The following is a 22,744-nucleotide window of genomic DNA, read 5'->3' as shown; positions in this document are numbered from 1 at the left end:
TGCAATTTGGCATTTTTCACATTAATATATCATTGCCACAGGTGAAAGAAACTACAAGTGACAAGCAATCCTAGGACCAACTGAAGATTTAATACTGAAATTTGGATCAGTGGTCTGACATTTACCAAATAGGCCTAGAGGCCATACAATTGACAGATGTAAGAACTAAATATTAATTTAATTATTTAGTTATAAAAATTAGTAATTTAAATAAGTTACAGTTGTTTACATATACAGCATACAGATCTGAAGCTTCAAACATCTTCAACCTACTAATTTGAGTGAAATTGGAAATTGCGAAGCATTAATGTATGGAAGAGCTAAGCTTGTAACAATATACAATTTCTTTTCTTCTACTACAAGCATCAACTCTACAGACAGTTTCTTGCCATCATTGTTGAAGTAGTAATGAAATTTTTAAATGACGCAGTACTGCACTCTGCAACCAGAAATTGCACAGGTACCAACAACAAAATGTCATATATAATACGGAATGTATGTTGATGCAGTTTCTAAATATCAAGTGTTCTCTTCCATGCATAGGTGACTGCGTAGATTATGTTTTTTCTTAAATCGTTGACACACAGTGTAATTTCCACAGCCATACTGATGATTTAGTCTCAGTAGTTTAAAGTGTTTTTGTATTTACAACAGCTGAAGACTATGATTGGATGAACAGCAAAAGACCATAAGAGTAAAAATGGCTTCGAGTGCTTTTGAGAAGCTACATTATTTCCAACACCAACTTCCTGAAAAGTAATGTTCACATTCAGTGTATGTTGACAATTTTAACTTATGGCAATCAGACACAGGCTTTTAAAGCAAAAACAATCCAAAAATTGAGGGTTTCCCTGTGAGCAATTCGGAGATGCTTGATGGAAATTAATAGGAGAGTCAAAAAAAGAAATAAATACATCATGGGATGGACTGTGTGACGAAGCAAGCTGGGATCTTTTTACTTCCCCTCTTTTTTTGCCATCTGCCTCCTTAAAAGTCATTTTTTCATGTCTGGCTAATTACCATTAACATACGTGAGTATAATCTGCATTTTCATAAAAGAGAAAGGTTGGCCCTCAGTTTTAAAGAACATAACACCAGATCTAATTTTGTGTTTAAGTTTTATGTATGTAATTGATTTTCTAATTTATTTCAACTGTTCCTAGTTAATACTTTTGTTATAGGATGAAATTAGTAATATTTTCGTAACTTAAATTCTGTTGTTGACTTATAAACAAATATAATTCTGTACTAATTATAAACATTTGGAGGAACAACTGATAGTATTCTTAAAGCCTCTATTTGGATCTATTCGAAACATGTTAGCAGAGCAAGCCCTTAATTAATTTCAAAGTAATTACCAGTCTTGTAAAAATATTGTTTGAGTAACTGTATCTTTTAATTTCATCATTTAAACAAATAATTCAGCTTAACCTGTGTTGAAGAAGAAACTGTTAAAAAGACGGAATTTTGCTATATATCCAATTAATTGAATGAAGCATTATTTCAATTGTAATTTCTGTCAATTAAATGTCAAACAATGTGCAGTTTCAGAGCCTATAACTGTAATGCTATATAAGGCCTGATTTTTGGTCTCGAGACAGTCAGTCATCGGGCGAGTTTCAGACAAGAAACCTGTGTTGGTTAGAACAACAAAAATGCATCAACTTAACTGTGAAATAAGTGTAACTCAAATAGGGCATGTGTCTAGTCACTTTATTTGAAAGACTGTGAAATGTGTGGTTAGGTTTTTACTGCTCATAGATGTTCAACTGCAAACTATTGTAGCAGTATGCTGACGTATGCCTGCAAACTATTAATGAGGCTTATCAACATTTACCAGTAGTTAACTGGCCATATAAGTGTGTAATATTGGGGGGTTATGAACAGTGAAAGAAAATAACGGTGAAACGCAAATGTGCACCTGTCGGCTACATCATTTACAGTATTCAGTGTTGAACTTCCACCCCCCCCCCCCCCCCCATTTTTCAGCCAGTATAACAACTCAGTACATCAACACCAAGAGGACTATCAACGAGACAATAAAACAGGCGAACGTCACAACTGGAGTGGAAGATGTAGAGAGAATACATAGCGCTGCAAATGGGTTATTGGCGGACCATGAAAAGTTTTTGTTGGATTCCAAGAGAAAAAAGGATCGAGAAATATACCTTATGGAAGGTGGGCAGATGACAGTAGAAAACGTGCAGGAGCAACATGAATGTATATCTCTGCTGCTGCTGCTGACGATGCAGTACAGGACATTTGACAATAAGTAAGCCACTTGCATGCAAATTCAACTTCTCTCTCTCTCTCTCTCTCTCTCTCTCTCTCTCTCTCTCTCTCTCTCTCTCTCTCACACACACACACACACACACACACACACACACACACACACACACACTCTTTTATGTTACTGCAAGTAACAAGTACATAAATAAAAAAATATACATGTTAAGCTGAAAAGAGCCTGAAGGAAGTGTTCACAGTGGTACAGTTTACAACATTAAAGAACTGATGAAGTATATGTGCAATACGAGAATATGGACAAGGTGCAATCAGTGGTCCAAAAATAAAAAACTATTAGTTCCACGATTCTGTGGTTTCATATAACATAGTACAAAATACACTGCCAGAAAAAACTTAATACACCCATTTACAGGTTTCCAATTAACTCAAGATTTATTGTTGCAACAGTGCATATGGAGTACATGAAGTGATTACATTTATAAATCAATAGAACAAGTGGATCTGAGGTACCAGGTATCAACTCATGCTGAAACATCCATATCAGCAAGTGGCGTAGCCTTCACAGGTGGGAATGCAGATGCTGACCCTGGATGACAGGGTCAATCATACAGATGGCAATTATACTGTCATGAGATATGTGATGCCATGCCTACTCGACTTGTTGACACAGTTCTGTAACTGTTGTCGATTGACAAGGTGTGTGAGTCACTTCTTGTCATATCGTATCCCACACGTGCTGAATTGGAGAAAAGTTCGGAGATCACATTGGCTAAGAAGTTGCAGTACATCTTGCAGGGTGTGTTGAGCTTCAGGGATAGTGTGTGGGCGAGCATTATTCTCTTGGTACAACACACCACCATCCTATTGCAAGAACAACAAAAGAACAGGCCTAACAACATTCTGCACGTACCAAGCACTGGTTTAGCATCCCCTCCAGAAACATCAAAGTTGAACGGGAGTCATAGCTTTTTGCAGGGGCCAGAGTGTTACTCTACAAGACAGCACTCACCAGGTCTACACTGTACGCACAAATGACAATCACTTGCAGTAAGAAAGAATCTGCTTTCATCATTGAAGACCACAGCATTCCATTTCATTTTCCAAGTGATCTTCAGATGACACCAGCCGAGCCAAGCAAGTCACTGACTGGAAAATGCGTTAGACTGTGCGTGCCTGTAGTCCCACAGCTAATAATCAATCTGTAACAGGCCATGCTGATGTGTCTAGGCTCACAAATCCTCTTATCTGTGCTGAGATAGTGCACAGTCTGACACTTGATGATCTTGGTGGGCATCTGTGCTGTGTGGACAAACAGAACCTCATCTAGGGTGTGAGAATGTCCACGTGACCACTGACGTAGCACGTCCAACTTGAGTGGCAATTCTCTGAAAGGACCATCCTACCACTCGGAAGGCCACAATTTAATTCCTTTCAAACTCACTCATTTGCCAGTACGAAACACGAGTGCATCATGCAAGGTTACCCGCTTGCTTCACATGTTTACACCACACTGAGCTTTCTGGCTGCGAGCATTTCCTACTAAAATGTAGACACAGATAGATGGTGCTCTGGTAGCTATGCCACTATGCTATCTGTTGGTGGACCATGCTGAAACCATTATCAGATGTCTACTATCCCCCATGTGCTATATGCCATCATCGGATCAAAATTGATGTCTTTCCAGGGCTATTAATTCTTTCTCCAGCAGTGTATTTATCACGTAGAAACAGTAGCAAAATGTTTCTATATTAGTAATAATAGAAGCCCTAAAATATGGGCACCACATGCATATACTATCATCAAGAGGATAATATGACTGAGAACAAGTTTATTTTAAGGATACAATAGCGAGACCAACTCTTCCAATGGGTGTCTCAACTGGAGCTATTATCTCTTTCCCTCTTTCAACATAATCTGATTCTTTTAACCTCACTCCCTTGTCTGGAATTTCAACATCAAATAAATGAGTTTTTCTATAGATTGCTGCCATATTTCCGGAGCTGTCTATCACAACATGTGAATTTCTTACTTTAGTGGGTGACACCTGAAAATAAAAATGTAAATCAGATTATATGTACAGCATAGTCATCACAGTTTTATTAAAAAGAAAACTATTTTACCTTCTCATGCAAACCTCCCAGAGAGAGCCACACATTATTGTTTTTGGCCAACTGACAATACTTCTGCATCAATGGGCCTGGAAAAGGCTCTGACAATGCAAATGTCTCATCCTTACTTTCTCCAATGAAATCACATGCTTCAGGAAGAAAGACCATCTTAAAGAAAAAAAAACAATGAAACTATGTTATTAGTGAGAATTTACACTCAAGGAAAGACAATAAGCAACATAATATGACAGAATGATACGTACAGCATCTCATCCCCATTTCATTACAGTATGGATGCTAGTTTGGGAAAAACAGAAACTACTGGCAACAAGTCTGTCTCCCCATGACAGCAGCAAAAAAAACAAAGACATAAAATGCTCACTGAATACCAATATCAGTAAAATACACACCATGGTCCACAGATGTAATAAGTTTGTCCTCGAAAGATTATGTTGTGTTTGCAGTTGGTCAAATGACGTAAACAAAAAAGTAACTTAAAAAGCAAAACTAGATTCAAAAAAGTGCCCAGGACAGCTGACACACACAAATGTTTTCACACTGAATGTCCCATGTCGATACGACTGATCTCCACAGTCATGAGTAAACAAGGAAATTACTGCTGCCAATAAACAAATATCAATATTATGCACACATTTCATAAATTTAAAAATCCTGGATGTTAGCAACACGACTGCTGATTACACACTCTACATGGATAAACCTTAATGGCCTAGGGAAAAACTGCTTGTTAAAAATATAAACAATTAGATTAGACATCAACAACAGGAACCAAATACCCAACAGGAAATCATCTTAAACTGGCATTCTCACAGCACAGGCGAGACCACACCAACACCTTCATTATCAACAACACCTGCAGAAAAAACATCTCATCTGAAATGCACTAGGAAGGAACCTCAGCATTTTTTATGGTGAGTCACCCAATGGAGGCACAGCATATGTCATCTGATGCATTTCATCGGGGCAGCCACTTGACAGTATCCAAGACTTTTGCATGTCTAGCCAGCCAGATATCAATGCAAAAAATGGGTTTTTCTCACATATTAATGTACAGTCACTTAAAAATCAACTTACAGAAATGGATTAATGGTTGGAAGAATTAAATTGTCAGGTTTTGCTAGAAAATGAACATTGGCTAATTCATAGTGAATTTGAATCTTTAAGTGTACCTTATCAATACCAATTAGTGACATGTTACTGTAGAATAAATTTGAAGCACGATGGTCATTTCAATCTATATCAAAGAAACAAATAATTTAGAATATGAAGTGAGAGATGTAAGTTTTTTATGTATAGAAACAGTTTTTGATGTTTCAGCAATACTGATGCCAAGTTGACAACTAACAGCTGTATCAGTGTACCATTCCCCTAGTAATAACATAGAATAATTTACAGAAAATTTTGAAAAATTGACAAAAATGTTTTTAAAATATAAAAATGGCAGATTTATGATATTCGGCGATATGAAAGTAGAGATTAGGTATAAGACCAAACATATGAAGCACCTATTAGACACATTAAGATTGCTAAACTTCTACGGTCTAAATGACAAACCCACCAGGCACAATGCATGCTTTCTTCGGAATATCAGATCATGCAGGGCTTTGGCTAAGGCAACCTCTAAACAACAAAACATACAGTTTTTCAAGTGACCTAGGAGAATAACCATACCAATCAACGAAAGTTAAAAGTCAATCTTAATCACATAAACTGGGGTACAGTACTCACTAATTTTTAGAATTATTAGTGGAGAACCTTGACTTGTGTTGTCCCAAGTATCACAAAAATACACAAAGCAGAACCAGTGTTATATAAAGTTCAAGAACTGAGAAACTGGTACATGCCATACCTGAGCAAACCTAGGGGGAAATGATGGTACACTATGACAGACTGCAACTGAGACAAGCTGAGAAGGAAACTTACACAACAGCAAGAAGGTTGTATAGACCAGAAATTAGAGTTGCCAAGAGGACAGCCAACGACAATTATATATTCAGTTCAACAAATAAGTGTAAAGCGGTGCGGAAAGTTAACAAAACAGAGATAAGCTCCAAAAATAAGCACAAAAATATTCCAATCTAACCAAATAACTTAAATGGACATTTTACCAGTTCTGACGCAAATAAAAATCTGAATGAAGATTCAAATAAAGCTGTAGTTTTGCTCCCAGCTTTAGACAGTAAGCAACATGACAACTTCTGCTGGTCTTGTGTACCCTACAGACAAGTTAGTGAACCAATTGCCCAACTTAGAAACTCAAAAGCAGAAAATTTCAAAGGACTTCCAAATTAAGTAATAAAAATATAAAGAACTAACCAAAATCACCAACCAAATGCTACATGAAGGAATTTTCCCAGACTGCCCAAAAATTACTACCGTGGCACCTATCCATAAGAAAGGTGATAAAGCATCCCTTGATAACTATTGTCCAATCGTCCCATCTCACTATACCAATCATATCAAAAATTATAGCATACTGTATGCACAAACAGATGAACCAGCACATCAACCAAAATGATCTATTTAGCTCCTCACAATATGGTTTCAGACCTCATCTTTCCTTTGTCAAAGTAGTTGAGACTATCATCACAAAAATACATCCTACTTTTGAGACTAAGAAAATATTCTGTCCAACTCTTCTAGATTCGAGAAAAGCTTTGATACGGCCTCTCATAGTGCACTTATCGAAAGGCTCCAGTAATATGAGTAGGAGAGAACATTACTCGCCTTATCGAGTCTTACCTAAGCAACAGAGAGCAGGTGGTATCTATAAACAACCAAAGCTCAAACTCATTTCCTGTTACAAAAAGCATTTTACAGGGCTCAGTAATGGGTCCATTCCCATTCATTGTATTATATAACAATCAAATGGTATATCCTGAAGCAGGCTAGCTAAGGTTTACAACAGCCAAACTATCTAGGCTCCAGATTTTTCAATAGACTGGGAGTCTATCTTCCCATTCTGTCTCCTATAGCGCATTTAAGATTTTTATAGCAAATTAGTTTAAGAAGAAAGTGAACCACTTCATAAAAGATATGAGGAATCAGATTTAAATGACAAAGTTTTGACTACTGTCATACTAAGCTGCAATAAATCACTGGTTAAAAGGTTCTCACATATATAATTTTCACATTACATGTGACAATGTGTCACTGATGTAAATATCATCAAATTTTTATGTACATGTCTCTTAGATTTATATGTAAATATTTACACCAATAACATGTAAACTGTCCAAGGATGAATAAATTCTATTCTGTTCTATTTTATTCACAACAAGAATTACAGTCATTCTCATTCATCCAGGACAGCACATTAACGGACTTTGGCAACTCACAACCATACTCTACCCTTTCAATCTCAGTATTAGTAAGATATTTGCACAATTATCAATTTACAGTTATATATGTGAGAGCTTACTACAAGGAAAGTATAAATCATATTTACAGACTATGAACATAGACATGTCTAATCAGGAGAGAAGAGAGCAGTTAGTCAGCTGTCATCTTTTTTAATCAATCATCCCAGAAACTGCATGAAGTAATTTAGGAAAACCACAGAAAATATAAATCAAGATGACTGCACTGAATATCAGCCTCCATCCTCCAGAATTCGAGGACCATATCTTAACAAATGAACTAGCTCTGTTGATTATACCTAACATACAATTCTATTACTCGTAGATTAGACAATGGAAAGTCCTGGATGGCAGTCAGGCTCCAGTTTGTAGGACAGCAGCTATGTGAATATGAGTTGTGCTTGTGTGAATATGTGCCATTACAGAATTTGCCCGAAAGCTTATTTTTGCAGTCTTTTACAATGTGACTGTCTGGGACTGCCTCCTCAATAAACAGAATCAGAATTTTACTGCCTCATGAAACACACACGTAAATCATTCACTTAAAATACAGGAGACTTATAAATATACATAATGTACCTGAGATACACACAATGTGTCAAACAAAGAACAAAAACAATCTCAATTTACAAAAATCATTACTCAACAAAGAAACCTTCATCATCATTTAAAAGTTTCATGAATGGGTAACAACATTTTTGAACTACGATGATGCATAATCTTATCTCCAGTAAACCTAATTCCATACCATGAAAGTTATTTGTTTTTTAATTTACTATAAATCTTCACAGCCATCTAATGAGGACTCCGGAGTAGAGTTTTAGTCTATGAGATGGAAATACGACATTATCTTTGTTTCTTGTGTTATACATATGTTAAAAATGGTTTTCTATAAATAATTCTGGACTGATATATCTAAAAACAAAGATGATGTGACTTACCAAATGAAAGTCCTGGCAGGTCGACAGACACACAAACAAACAACAAACATACACACAAAATTCAAGCTTTCGCAACAAACTGTTGCCTCATCAGGAAAGAGGGAAGGAGAGGGAAAGACGAAAGGATGTGGGTTTTAAGGGAGAGGGTAAGGAGTCATTCCAATCCCGGGAGCGGAAAGACTTACCTTAGTCTTTCCGCTCCCGGGATTGGAATGACTCCTTACCCTCTCCCTTAAAACCCACATCCTTTCGTCTTTCCCTCTCCTTCCCTCTTTCCTGATGAGGCAACAGTTTGTTGCGAAAGCTTGAATTTTGTGTGTATGTTTGTTGTTTGTTTGTGTGTCTGTCGACCTGCCAGGACTTTCATTTGGTAAGTCACATCATCTTTGTTTTTAGATATATTTTTCCTACGTGGAATGTTTCCCTCTACTATAATTCTGGACTGATGTGGATAAAGACAAAAAGTTCGTTAATGTAAATACATGAAACAGTCAAAATTTTTATATCCCTGAATAAAGGTGGGCATGATCCTCTAGACTTAATGTTACACACATTTATAAAGAGAGATTTCTGAAGTAATGATGTTCTATTCACATCACTTGCATTCCCCTGAAGGATTATTCCGTATCTGAAAATGGCTTCAAAACAGCTGTGGTAAACAGCTTTCCTAGTGCCAATGCCACTTGCCACAGGGCAATATTGTCACTGTGAATGCTAGACTGTTTAGCTTCTTTGCCAAGTAGCTTATATGGAAAGACAAGGATAATTTTTTTCTATAAATATCTCCAGGAATTTGACAGATTCTACTTCCTTAAGTTCCTGATTTTTAGATAATTTGGAAGTCACTTGATTTTGGCTGTTTAGATGGGTTTTTTCATGTTTATTCAATTCTCTTACATTTGTGTATACTTGGAATAAGTTAGCTTGATACCATAAAATAATTATGCATTGTTTACTTAGCCTTTTCACATTTTTCATTGCACGCTACTCCACACACATGCAGCCGACTTAGGACCATTCCTATGTTGCCACACTTCTATTACAACTCTGTGTATTTCCTAAGTAAGACTTACTGCTACACTATGATTTTGTACTGATATTAGTTAGCTTTGCCACCAAGAAACCAAAATAGTTATAATCTAGACATACTAAAAAAAGTAATAGATTGTATTGTGTATCCTTTAACATACTGCATAAATAAGTGTATATCTGAGGGATATTTTCCTGATGAGCTAAAAGTATCTAGGGTAGTCCCAATAGACAAAAAAGGAGATACTGACTCACCTTCAAGTTACAGACCAATTTCCATAGTCCCAGCTCTCTCTAAAAGTGTTTGAATCAGTAATATATCACCAATTATCTGTTTCCTTTGAAAATGCATGAATAATTAGCAAATCACAGTATGGTTTTAGGAAAAACTTGTCAACTGTTGATGCTATAGACTCAGCAGTCAAACACATACATCAAGTTTTTGAGGATAAAGGATTTGCTGTTCAATTCACCTTTTGTGATCTAAGTAAGGCTTTTGACTGTGTAGAGCATAAAATACTCCTAGAAAAAATGGAGTGCTACGGCAGTGGAGGTAACAGTCTTAATCTATTAAAACCACACCTACAGGATCGCAAGTGAGCTGTTTGTGTAGGTAAAGAAAAGTACAGTATTGAATTAGTTAAAACAGGTGTACCACAGGGATCTGTACTGGGGCCTTTTATGTTCTCAATAATGATTAATGATCTGCCATCATTCATCAAGTCCATAACAGTACTATATGCAGATGATAAATGATCTGCTACCATTCATCGAGTCCACGACAGTACTACATGAAGATGATACAACTTTCCTTCATTGTAGTAATGATTTCAGTAGCTTCAAAGCTTGTGTTGCAGAGACAATGGCTCAAGCAGCCTACTGGTTTAAAGCAAATGGCTTCCTACTGAATGATAACAAAATGCAGCACATAGTTATCAGTGTAAAACAGAAGCCTCCATCAGATTTTCCTAGTTGTGTTAAGTTTTTAGGGGTATATATAGGTGAAAAATTATCCTGGAGCCAACATGAACAATATATTACTGGTAAATTATCTAGAGCGATGCTTCTGTCATGGCGATTTATGGACTGTGTACCTCAAAATTATGTTAGAACGTTGTATTTTGCATTTTTCCCAAGCATCCTAACATATAGTATTATTTTATGGGGGAACTCTAGTTCAGTGCGTGACATCCTAATACTACAAAAGAAAAACATTAGGATAATTACTGGTTCTCCATATAAAGCACACTGCAAGCCATTGTTCTGTGAATAAAAAATCATGACTGTAATAAACCTATATATTTACCATGTTTTACTCCACACAAAAAAAGAGTTACTGGAAGCAAAATGTAGAGAAAATATACATTTCCTCAACGCGAGAAAGAGCAGATGCATTTATACTTCTTACCACAGATGGTCAAAGTCACTTAACAGCTATGAACTGACAGCACAAATTATTTAATGTTGTTGTTGTTGTTGTTGTTGTCTTCAGTCCTGAGACTGGTTTGATGCAGCTCTCAATGCTACTCTATACTGTACAAGCTTCTTCATCTCCCAGTACTTACTGCAACCTACATCCTTCTGAATCTGCTTAGTGTATTCATCTCTTGGTCTCCCTCTACAATTTTTACCCTCCACACTGCCCTCCAATGCTAAATTTGTGATCCCTTGATGCCTTAGAACATGTCCTACCAACTGGTCCCTTCTTCTTGTCAAGTTGTGCCACAAACTCCTCTTCTCCCCAATTTTATTCAATACCTCCTCATTAGTTACGTGATCTACCCATCTAATTTTCGGCAATTATTTAATAAGCTTCCACAATATGTACACGAACTAACTGAACAAGCATTCAAACAAAAACTGTATGAATGGCTAGTTGCTCACCCATTCTATGACATAAATGATTATTTCAACTGAAATATAATTCTGTAGTATTAATGACATGCCTCTTGTTTTCTTTGACTTAACAGTTATATTGTATTATATGCCTGACATGATCTATTGCTGTAATGGCCTAATGACAATAAAATTACTATTATTATTATTATTATTTCTATTATTATTATTGGGCTTTGCTACAGATCAGTCTGTAACTACAATCTACACATTAAAAATAATATAACAGCAAAATAAATACTATGAATGTTTGGCTCCTGCTGGGTTTGTACCAGTATGTATGACATCTCATTCTATGTCATGAGTCAATGTTCAGTCCTGGCAAGTTCAAATAGCACATTGTTTGCCCAAATTTTAACAATGGCAACCATGTCTAAATTTATTGATAAAAATTTTAATGTCGCTCACTACCATTTGTGTGGTCTGTCAAAAGTCCAGATCTTATGCCCTGTGACTTCTTCAAGTGGTTTGGGTGAAAGATGGAACACATAGGAAAGTACTGTGAAATTTACATGAATTAGAGGTAAAGTTATAGTAGGTTACATGAGATAACCCACATTAAGTCTGTTAGAAAACCCATCCCTAAACAGAGGAAGCTGGTGGGCACCACTAGTTTCTACATTGCATTTTAAGTTTCATAATCCAATTATCCTCACAACTGAAACCACTGATTAGTAATCATTCTGTTCCACATGCTGCCACTCAAACTATAACACACGGTCACACCCTAGATCTATGGAAGAAGTAACTAATGGTGCAAGACAATGATATGTCATTCTTCTATACCTGAATATGGTGTAACACATGGAATGAGTGAACCAGTAATAGTTACTAACTTGGTGAACACAGTTAACAAACCCATCTGCTAAATACAAGATATGGTGACACAGGGATTAAATGCAATTAATAAAAGTAATGCACAAAAACATTTTTTAGACGCTGAATATGACTTATTATCCTACATACTAATAACAATTATACATTTATTGGCTTACAGCACTGTGTAAGCCAAATAAACAGTGAGTGTGGTTGCTTCTACAAGTTGATCTCGGCACAACCCAGATCGTAAAACTATTTCACACAGCAAACTGGATTGTTTGACAAACAATTGTACAGTCTTTAATAACTTGTCATGGCTTGGGCCCAGCAGTTTGTAGTACTTTATTGAAATTTTTATCGTATTCACTTTTGTCTGATTTCCCAGCTTTTCTTTGCATTGTTTGCTGCTATATTTGGAACCTGGCTTGTTTCTAGTGTTGTTTTCATCCATATTTTCCCTGACAACACCTTTCGTGCCACTATTTATACAAATAGTACACAGACATCAATGTGTTTTCTGTATTTTGAAAATTTTTGGTAATGATTTTATACCAGAGTTACAAGTGTTGAACACCAGGTCAACAGAAATTTTTATAAAGTAATCAAATTTCGAACAGTGGTGTAGCTTGAAAGGGGTGATTTCTGCAAAACTGCGTTTTTTGTTAGCAGCCTTACCTGTGCACGACTTTCTTTTGCAGTTTCGATTAAAGATTTACAGGTTTCGAAGTTTTTATCTTTGTCATTCGTGGCTGTAAGTTGACAGACTGCTATTATTTTCCGTTCCATTGTACTTATTGTGGCGAAAGTTCTCTTCGTTGTTGACGATGCGAGACACAAGAACAATCCTAATCTCGTCATGAGTATGTCAAGTTATTAACTCGCAAGCATCGGTTATCTCTCCGCAACACTGTTTCCAAGGTCACTTCGAATGTCCTCTGAGAAGGTTATGTTTACAATACGGAGAATTTAAGATTCAATACAAATATTTACCGGTAAATTACGTTATACGACTTCGACTGTCAGAAAGTATCATAACAAATGTACTTCGCGCGTCGTCTGATCTGTTTTCCTCAGGGTTGCCAATTAACTCACTAGTCATTTTTGTTTCACGTTCACTTTATATTAATGGCAATCAATATGCTGATGTTGCGAAAAATTAAATTTGGAAAGTTACTTTATAATACGACTGTTTTAAAGAAAAGATACAATAATTTAGCACAATTTTTGAAGGAAGAAATGCCGCTTAATTCTACATCGCATTACGTAAGTAATAGCGCCTTATTTGAATAGTTCGTAAACAGCAACTGGTGCAACAGTTACCTCTAGGTAAAAGTTGAAGCAATGGGAGGCATGTAACCTATAGCCCAGAATGAGCACAAACTTTTGCGGCCGGCAGAAAATATGAAGCTTCTGTTAAATCATTTTTTAAAAAAAATAAAAGTTAAAAGTTTGTCACTACGAAATGAAAAGGCGCCCCGAGACATTATGGACAAAGATGGGTATTCGGGTGGCGGTGAGTACGAACTAAATTCAACTAATGAAGCCACGAATCATATATTTCAACCATTTCGCGCGCTGCGGGAGGGGATATATTTCCCATTAAATGTATTTCTTTACAGCGTTTACGGGAATATGTGTCCCACTTTGGTACGCTCCTGGCATCTAGCGGGAGTCCACGGCACCAGCCGCAGATTCTTACTGAAATAAAACGTTCAGGACTGTGGAAAGTATATTTCCCACCAAACAACGGTATTTTAATGGTTCTTATTTAGTGTAGTTACCACCAAAGTGGCTTCTGGAGGAGGTCGGGGAAGTGTAGGCCTACTTACCACAAGATTAACCTGTCTTTTATGATATGGCTCTGACACACTGCGACCTGAGCAAGGTGTTTGCATCTCACACAAGATACTGATTAATAAGCTAAAATGTTATGGTATTGAAGGTGTGGTCCTAGCTATTCTTCAATCCCATCATGAAAACCGAAGACAAATAGTATCAGTCCATGGAGCAATCTCTCAAGAGCAAAAATTAGAGCAAGGTGTACCCCCAGAATCCGTCACAGGACCTCTCCTGTTCCTTACTATGTCAATAATATACGTTGTATCTATGACGTTCTACAGTCTGTTGATGATACCACACTGTTTGCCAAGGGAAAACGGCTGAACCAACTCTGTTGGCAGCAGACGTACTCGGTGAAAGCATTAAAGAGTGGTTCATCGAAAAATAAATGAATCAAGAAAAAACACAACACATGATATGCAGTCTCAGCAACGTTGGCTGCCAGGATAACATGAAGGCTGTCAAACTACTAGGCTTCATGACAGACAGCGAACTGACAATGAACAAGCACACAGAGTATGTGTGTTCGAAGCTCTTTCGTGTTATATACCTGCTAATAACACTAAAAGGTGTGTTAACCGACCAGTACCTATTAACAGTTTATTATGCACTCTTTCATAGCCATATTAATTATAGTCTGCTGTTATGGGGACAATCTTCAGGTTGTAAAGAGGTGTTAAAAAAAGTAAGAAGAAGAAGAAGGGTGCACAGGACTTGAAGAACACTCATTATATTCTATTGAAGAATTTTTCAAGATTGACCAAAGTGAATGGACAAAATAATATTGACATAATATGTTGTATCTGCCCTTATTGTGAATACTTTTCTTTATGTTGTATAAAATTGTAACCAAATCTTATATATGTAACCCTGACACAGTCTGTCCAGTCATGGCTGGTAAATGACTCCGACCTAGTAATAAAATAATATGGTCCCAGGGAAGCATACTTAACCACCAACTTATTGATATCCCATAGCTTTTGGGAATACATCTTACCACCTCTGTCTATGCCAAGCATCTTGTGGTTGTACAGGGCACGAGGTGTGTGAAAACTCCAGCAATAATCATTTTCTGTTTTTCATGGGATCACTTCTATTGTCAGAACACATTACTTCTCTTCTGTAATATACATTGCTGTGACCTGTATCAGCTCATACCTTTATTGCGTGACAAAGTTTCTAGGATTGTTTTCACAGTCTGTTAAGTAAACTTTAATACCAGTAACAAATATAATTTGAAAACTGGTTTATCATTTTTTAAAGGAAAATGACAAAGAATAATGTATATATGTTTATACAAAGAAATACACGCCAGAAGAAGCATTGGAGTTGCTGTTTCCACTACTTACCAATCCTGAGGACTACGAAATAGGAAGTGATAAAGCTACAGAAAATGAATTTGTTTTAGACATTGTGCAAGGATCCTGATCCATGTTTTGTTCCACAGCCTGATATCAATAATAGTGTACATGGTTCCTGCACTATGGGTGTTGAGATTTCTAGTGATGGTACCATAAGTACAGAAGAAGATCCATTGGCAGAAGAGGAATGGTCTGGTAACATTGCTGTTTTTGACTTTCTTTGATGTGTATACACAACAAGAATCAGTTGTCAACCGCCCACTTTAAAAAAAAATAACTGAGCCGGACTACTTCCTTTCTTTATTTACAGTTGTGATGCTAGAGCATGTGGTTCAGCAGACAAATCTGTATGCAGAGCAATTAAGAAAAAATGGTTGTCTGGCCAGACCGCACGTGAGGTGACAAACAACTGGACAAGTTTAACTAATAGACGAGTTACAGGCCTAGCTTGGAATGAATATCTTGATGGATATCATTGTGTTACCCAGAATGGTGCACTACTGGAGTTCAGAACCTGCTTTAGGTAATCCTTATAAATTGCAGCCTATGAAATGCAAACATTTCAAAAAGTTATGTGAAACTATTCACATAAATGACAATACATTGAATCCGCCATGATAAACTTCATAAGACCAGACCTCTGACAATCTTTCTAAACAACACAATTTGTAAGCCATACACTGCCAGTAAGTTATTGGTTGTGGATGAAAGCATGATACCTTTCAAGGGAAGGACATCACTCAAGCAGTACATGCCTTTGAAGCCAGTCAAACAAGGATACAATGTGTGGTATTTAGCACAAAATTTGATATTTACATAGGAAAAATCAGCCGATGGATGTACAGAAAAGTTTCAGGGAGAGTGTGTAGTCATTAGCTTAACCAAAGACCTGAAACATAGTAACAATATGGTAGCATTTGACAACTTCTTCACCACTGTGAATCTAATACAAACACTATTGAAGATAGCAAACCGAAAGGGTTGCCTCCAATGATGAAAGAGAAATCTACCATGAAAAGAGGAGACTTTCAGTTCCAGCGTAAACATGGTCCTGCAGCTATAAAATGGGTGGACAGTAAACCTGTCACTATTCTGACAACTTTGGGCAACCCTACAGACACCATATTTGTCTCAAGGAAGAATAAGGGTGGTACTGCCAGCAATATTACTTGTCCACAAGCTGTAGCAACAGACAATAATATAGTGGGAGGTGTAAAACACTTTGATCAACTTAGAGAACGTTATGCAATTGGTCGACATTCTCATAAGTGGTGGCATCATATTCTCTACTTCCCTCTAGACATGGTGATTATAAATGCATTTATATTGCACGAAACTAATACAGGGCAAGAATAATATGAAGATCAATTGAACTTTTAATTATTAGTCGCAAAACATTTGATAGATGGCTTCACATTCCGCACAGAGAAAGACCACTCAGTAAACCTGTTAACCAAGAATACTGTATTCAATCATGTTCAACTGGCAAAAGTAAGAGATCAAATACCTATCTTGGGAAAAACACACAGATGATGCCAAAAGTCTTCTACAAAAGCTGGAAACAAGAACAAAATACATATGCTGCTCCTGCAAAGTGCCCCTGTGTATTGAACCATGCTTCCACCAGTATCGTGAAAAATAAAAATGATTGTGATAGCCATTTGAACACTTGCTGTAGAAAGAAATATTACTTGTAAACCAAGATTAAATTGTTCACATTGAACATAAACCACTTCTAAACTTAAAATGTAATTATTTTCCAGCAGGAACAGGAAACAACTCTTGGATTTCTGTGCCAGTATGGGCTTAGTAATCACAAACTCCTTTTTTAAACATAAGAACATATCACAGCCACATGATAACTGGCCATCATTTTGTTAATGGTGATGGTGTGATATTCTGAGAGTAGGTGAACTACTACACTTGTAGGACTGAACCAAAGACTATGAAGGTTCTGTGACAAGCTGGCTGTGACTTCCTGGGCTTGTGCCATAGGGTTCAGAACTGTAGGGTCCTCCTAAATGAGTCAGGTGTGCACTACACATTGGAGGCTGCTACTAAGGGAACGGACTGTGTGTGGGGTGCACACAAGTGTTTTTTAGATTAGGAGACTTTCAATACAGTCCAGATAACAATAGCTGTATAAAACTCAGAAGTATCAGTGTAAGATCGAAAGAAAGGCCACCCACAGGCAAATGAACCATGGCCTTGCTGTCGGTGGGGAGGCTTGCATGCCTCAGCGATACAGATAGCTGTATAAAAGTGCAACCATAACGGAAGAGTGTCTGTTGAGCGGCCAAACAAACATGTGGTTCCTGAAGAGGGGCAGCAGCCTTTTCGACAGTTGCAGAGGCAACAGTCTCGATGATTGACTAATCTGGCATTGCAACATGAACCAAAACCACCTTGCTCTGCTGGTACTGTGAATGGCTGAAAGCAAGAGGAAACTACAGCCTTAATTTTTCACGAGGACATACAGCTCTACTGTATGGTTAAATGATGACAGCATCCTCTTGGGTAAAATATTCCAGAGGTAAAATTGTTGCCCATTTGGATCTCTGGGTGGAGACTAATCAGGAGGACATCATTATCAGGAGAAACAAAACTGGCATTCTACAGATCGGAACTGGAATGTCAGAGACCTTAATTGGGTAGGTAGGTAAGAAAATTAAAGAAGGGAAATGGAAATGTTAAAGTTAGATATAGTGGGAATTAGTGAAGTTCAGTGGCAGGAGGAACAGGACTTGTGGTCAGGTGAATAATGAGTTAAAAGTACAAAATCAAATAGGGATAATGCAGACATAGGTTTAATAATGAATAAAAAAATAGGAACACAGATACGAACAGCACAGTGAAAGCATTATTGTAGTCAAGCTAAGACACAAGGCCCACTTCCACCACAGTAGTACAACTTTCTATGCGAACTATCTCCGCAGATGAGGAGAAGATTGAAGAAATGTATGATGAAATAAAAGAAATTATTCAGATAGTTACTGGACAAGAAAATTTAATAATCATGGGGGACTGGAATTCAAATGCATGAAAAGTTAAAGAAGGAAAAGTAGTAGGTGAATATGGGCTGGGGAAAAGGAATGAAAGAGGAAGCCGCCTGGTAGAATTTTGCATGGTTAATCACACTTACTTTAAGAATCACAAAAGATGGTATATACATGGAAGAAACCAGGAGACACCATAAGGTTTCAGATTGATTGTATAATGAAGACCACATGGAAAGAAAGGGTAAGTCCATTTTATAGATTTTTCAGGAGAGCAGTTTTAAAGTTCAAAATGTTACAGTTTCATTGGTTATTGAAGTATGCTTTTGTAATTTATACAGTACATTCAACGACCTTTTCTTTAGGATTCCTTAAAAGTTGAAAAACAAAAAACAATATAAAAAACGGGATTCTGTATATCTTTTTATCTGATTGTCTATTTTTTAATTTCTTTGTATAATGGACTAATTAGATTGTAAGTCAGAATGTAATGTGATATTGGGATGATACTTCACTATAAAACTTCCCTGCAACTCCCTTGACAAAGACCTATTCAGCTTTGAATCTAGTCATTATTGTACAGGATATGTTCATTACTAATCAGATTTTAGTAACAATATTGTTTATCAATATTTTGTTTTTATTTTCATTGAACTTGTATAAATTATAATGATTAATACGCCCATGTCTCAACTTTTGTATCTTTAAATCACCTGGTATACAACTACAAACAATTGTTCAATAAATGGTTACAACACATACATTAAAAATACAGTTAATAGGATGTAATTTCAGTTATCAGCATACATCACAATTTTTATAACCCATAGTCTTCATTTCTCACTTTTTACTTATTACAAACAAATAACACAAAACTCTCGTGGAAATCGGGTTTTCTGCCGGATATCAGCGTCTTCCAAACACGATATTTCGACGTCATTACTTGACATCTTCATCAGGTGTTCCCTGATAACAGGGAACATCTGATGAAGACATCAAGTAATGACATTGAAATATCGTGTTTGGAAGACGTTGATATCCGGCCGCAACGTGCTGTCGTAGAGGACGTATACCCTCACGGGACAAGTGGAAACCAAGATACACAATGGAGGGTTGGAAAAACTGTGACTTGTCCAGATTGCACTTCAACCCAGCTGAATGCAGGACCCGAAACAGTGAACGCAAATTGCGAAGGTGCTCCTCAGTGGAGGCCCCCGTGACAACAATGTCATCCAGGTAGTTGATGCAGCCGGGAACGGAAGCCGTGAGCTGTTCCAAAAACCGCTGAAAAATGGCTGGCGCGCTAGCGACGCCAAATGGTAACCGCTGGTACTGATACAATCCACAAGGAGTGTTGATGACGAGAAATTCCTTGGAAGACGCATCCAATGGCAACTGATGGTACGCCTCCGATAAGTCAAGTTTGGAAAAGAACTGGCCCCCAGAGAGCTTAGTAAATAACTCCTCAGGACGGGGAAGAGGATAAGTGTCAATGAGGCTCTGAGCGTTGACAGTGGCTTTAAAATCACCGCACAATCGCAGACTCCCGTTTGGTTTAGAAACCACCACGATGGGCGATGCCCATTCGCTGGAGGTAACCGGAAGGAGAATCCCTGAAGCTGTTAACCTGTCGGTCTCAGCCTTGACAGGCGCACGCAACGCCATCGGAATAGGGCGTGCCCGGAAGAACTTAGGGCGAGCTGTAGGTTTAAGAGTAATGTGGGCTTCAAAATCCTTGGCACGACTCAGACCAGCAGAGAACACGGACGAGAATTCAGAACACAACCCATCCAGTTGTTGATACGGAATATCCTCAGATATGAGGTGCACATCATCATCAATGGAGAACCCGAACAACTGGAAAGCATCATAACCGAACAGGTTTTCCGTGCCCGCATGATCCACCACATAAAACGTGAGGGGCCTAACAACAGACTTGTAGGCAGTGGAAGCATCAAACTGGCCAACGATAGGAATTTTCTGCTTATTATAAGTAAGCAGATTTCGCGTAACGGGAGGCAAGGGAGGGGAGCCCAACTCCAAATACGTGCGAGAATTAATGAGAGTTACTGCAGAGCCCGTGTCCACTTGCATGCGAATGTCTTTATCCAGAACACGAACAGTAACAAACAACTTATTTGTTTGAGAAAGCACACAGTTAACATCCATGTCCGATGCCTCGTCCTCGTCGACAGGAACTTTAGGGGACTGACACACAGAAGCAATGTGGCCTTTTTTCCTACAGGAATTACACGTGGCCCAACGTTTTGGACACGCGGCCCTGTCATGCTGTACGAAACAACGTGGACAAGAAGGAAGTGTGGAACGAACCTTCTTCTGTGGTTGCTGTTTTCGCTGCGAGCGTGGTGGCCCAACGCGACGTTGTTGACGCGAGTGAACCGCTGCCACATCGTCGTTCCCCTGTGAAACAGGCAAATTGTCCGCGCCGAAAGTGGTCTGTACAGCGCCCACATCACACCACGTGTCTATTTGCGCACCAGCAGCGTGAGACACTTCAAAAGATTGAGCGATGCTGAGAACTTCCGACAACGACGGGTTTGGCAGTTGTAAGGCACGTTGCCGAACTTCTTTATCAGGAGCAAGCCGTAGAATAGCGTCCCGAACCATTGAATCAGCATAAGACTCATGATGAGTGTCCGTGACAAACTGACATTTCCTACTCAGACCGTGTAGTTCCGCCGCCCAAGCCTGGTAAGATTGATGGGGCTGTTTACGACACCGGTAGAACGCCACGCGGGCGGCAACGACGTGGGTGTTTTTTCGGTAATAGGTAGACAATAAGTCACACATTTCTTGGAAGGACAGAGAGGCAGGTTCCCGCAGAGGGGCTAACTGAGATAGCAGCTGATAGATCCGTGGGGAAATCCAAGAGAGAAATAAAGACTTACACATAGGAGCGTCGACAACGCCGAAAGCCAAGAAGTGCTGCCGCAAACGCTTCTCATAATCCTCCCAGTCTTCAGCGGCCTCGTCGTAAGGAGGGAACGGAGGCGGAGAAGAGGAAGACAGACGATGAGTAAGCGACGTCGACAACGCCTGAATAGCAGCCGTCAGCTGTGTTTGTTGCTCAATGAGCGCTTGCAGAAGCTGTTCCATGTCTGCCCCGACACGAACACCCAAGGTTAAAGGCAGGAAAAAAAATATCCCATCCTCGTCGCCAAAATGTTATAACCTTTAATCACTAATAATTTGCGTGGATCTGCAAAAGTAGAAACACTAGCGGGTTACATACTACTAACTCCGTGTCCGTCATTCGACTGCCGTGCCGTGACATGCAGCCGGCGCCGTTCATAGCCAGGTGGCGCTCCCGAGCTCGGCCGAGCTGCGGAGCGCCTCTATCGCCGTGTTCGCGTCCTAACGTAGCGGCACTTTTGAATGTCGTGGCACTGTCACAACACTTACCCTATGACTTCTCATACAATATAGGTTAAAGGCAAACCTATGTTTATAGGATTTGTAGACTTAGAGATAGCTTTTGACAATGTTGGCTGGAATACTCCTGTTGAAATTCTACAGGTGGCACGAGTAAAATGTAAAATACAGGAACCAAAAGGCTATTCATAATTTGTATAGAAACCTGATGGCAGTTATAAGAGCCGGGAGAGGGGGGAGGGGAGGGGGGCACGAAAGGGAGACAGTGATTGAGAAGGGAGTGAGACAGGCTTGCAGCCTATCTCAGATGTTATTCAATATGTATATTGAGCAAGCAATAAAGGAAACAAAAGAAAAAATTGGTTTTGCCTGAAGCACTACCTCTGCCTGACATAACCGCAGACACAGTGGCAAAGGCCTTTATACACACATGGGTGTCATGTTTCAAGAACCCCCTGCAACATCACCACTGATTGCAGGAGGCAGTTCACACAGTTTATTCAAGAATCTTGCGACAATAATGGCATGGTGGAGCAATAATACAGGTCTCTACAAGCTGCCATCATTTCCCTCTCTGCAACTTGGTCTACAGCTCTACTCTGCCTCTACTCCTCTTTGGTCTGCGGGTGGCTCACAAGGTGGATTTGGTCACATCCACCACCAAACGGACAGGCATTTGCCCTTCCAGGCCACACCCCCTGCCACCCACAACCTACATTCTGGCCTATGTGCAGC

The 22,744-nt window shown here is 38.5% G+C and overlaps 1 protein-coding gene across 2 annotated transcripts in view; it reads right to left on the bottom strand.

The window, feature by feature from the left end:
• LOC126262548 (nitrilase and fragile histidine triad fusion protein NitFhit) overlaps positions 1-13,492 on the bottom strand; it is a 64,142-nt gene extending 50,650 nt beyond the window's left edge. The window contains exons 1-3 of one of the 2 annotated variants that reach the window (XR_007546740.1): positions 13,096-13,492; positions 4,368-4,523; positions 4,092-4,291 (exon numbers count right to left, since the gene is read on the bottom strand). Coding sequence is in view for 1 of the 2 variants with exons in the window: in XM_049959233.1 (XP_049815190.1) it covers positions 4,092-4,291; positions 4,368-4,523; positions 13,096-13,278 (539 nt within the window). In the remaining variant the exon portion in view is untranslated. The remainder of the gene's footprint in view (positions 1-4,091; positions 4,292-4,367; positions 4,524-13,095) is intronic. The other variant, XM_049959233.1, reaches the window with a different exon arrangement.
• Between the last annotated feature and the right edge of the window lie 9,252 nt (positions 13,493-22,744).

This window comes from Schistocerca nitens, chromosome 6 (assembly GCF_023898315.1).
Source record: "Schistocerca nitens isolate TAMUIC-IGC-003100 chromosome 6, iqSchNite1.1, whole genome shotgun sequence".
NCBI classification, from domain to species: Eukaryota; Metazoa; Arthropoda; class Insecta; order Orthoptera; family Acrididae; genus Schistocerca; species Schistocerca nitens.
The sequence above is the reverse complement of the archived record's forward strand: the minus strand, read 5'-3'. Positions and strand labels throughout refer to the sequence as shown.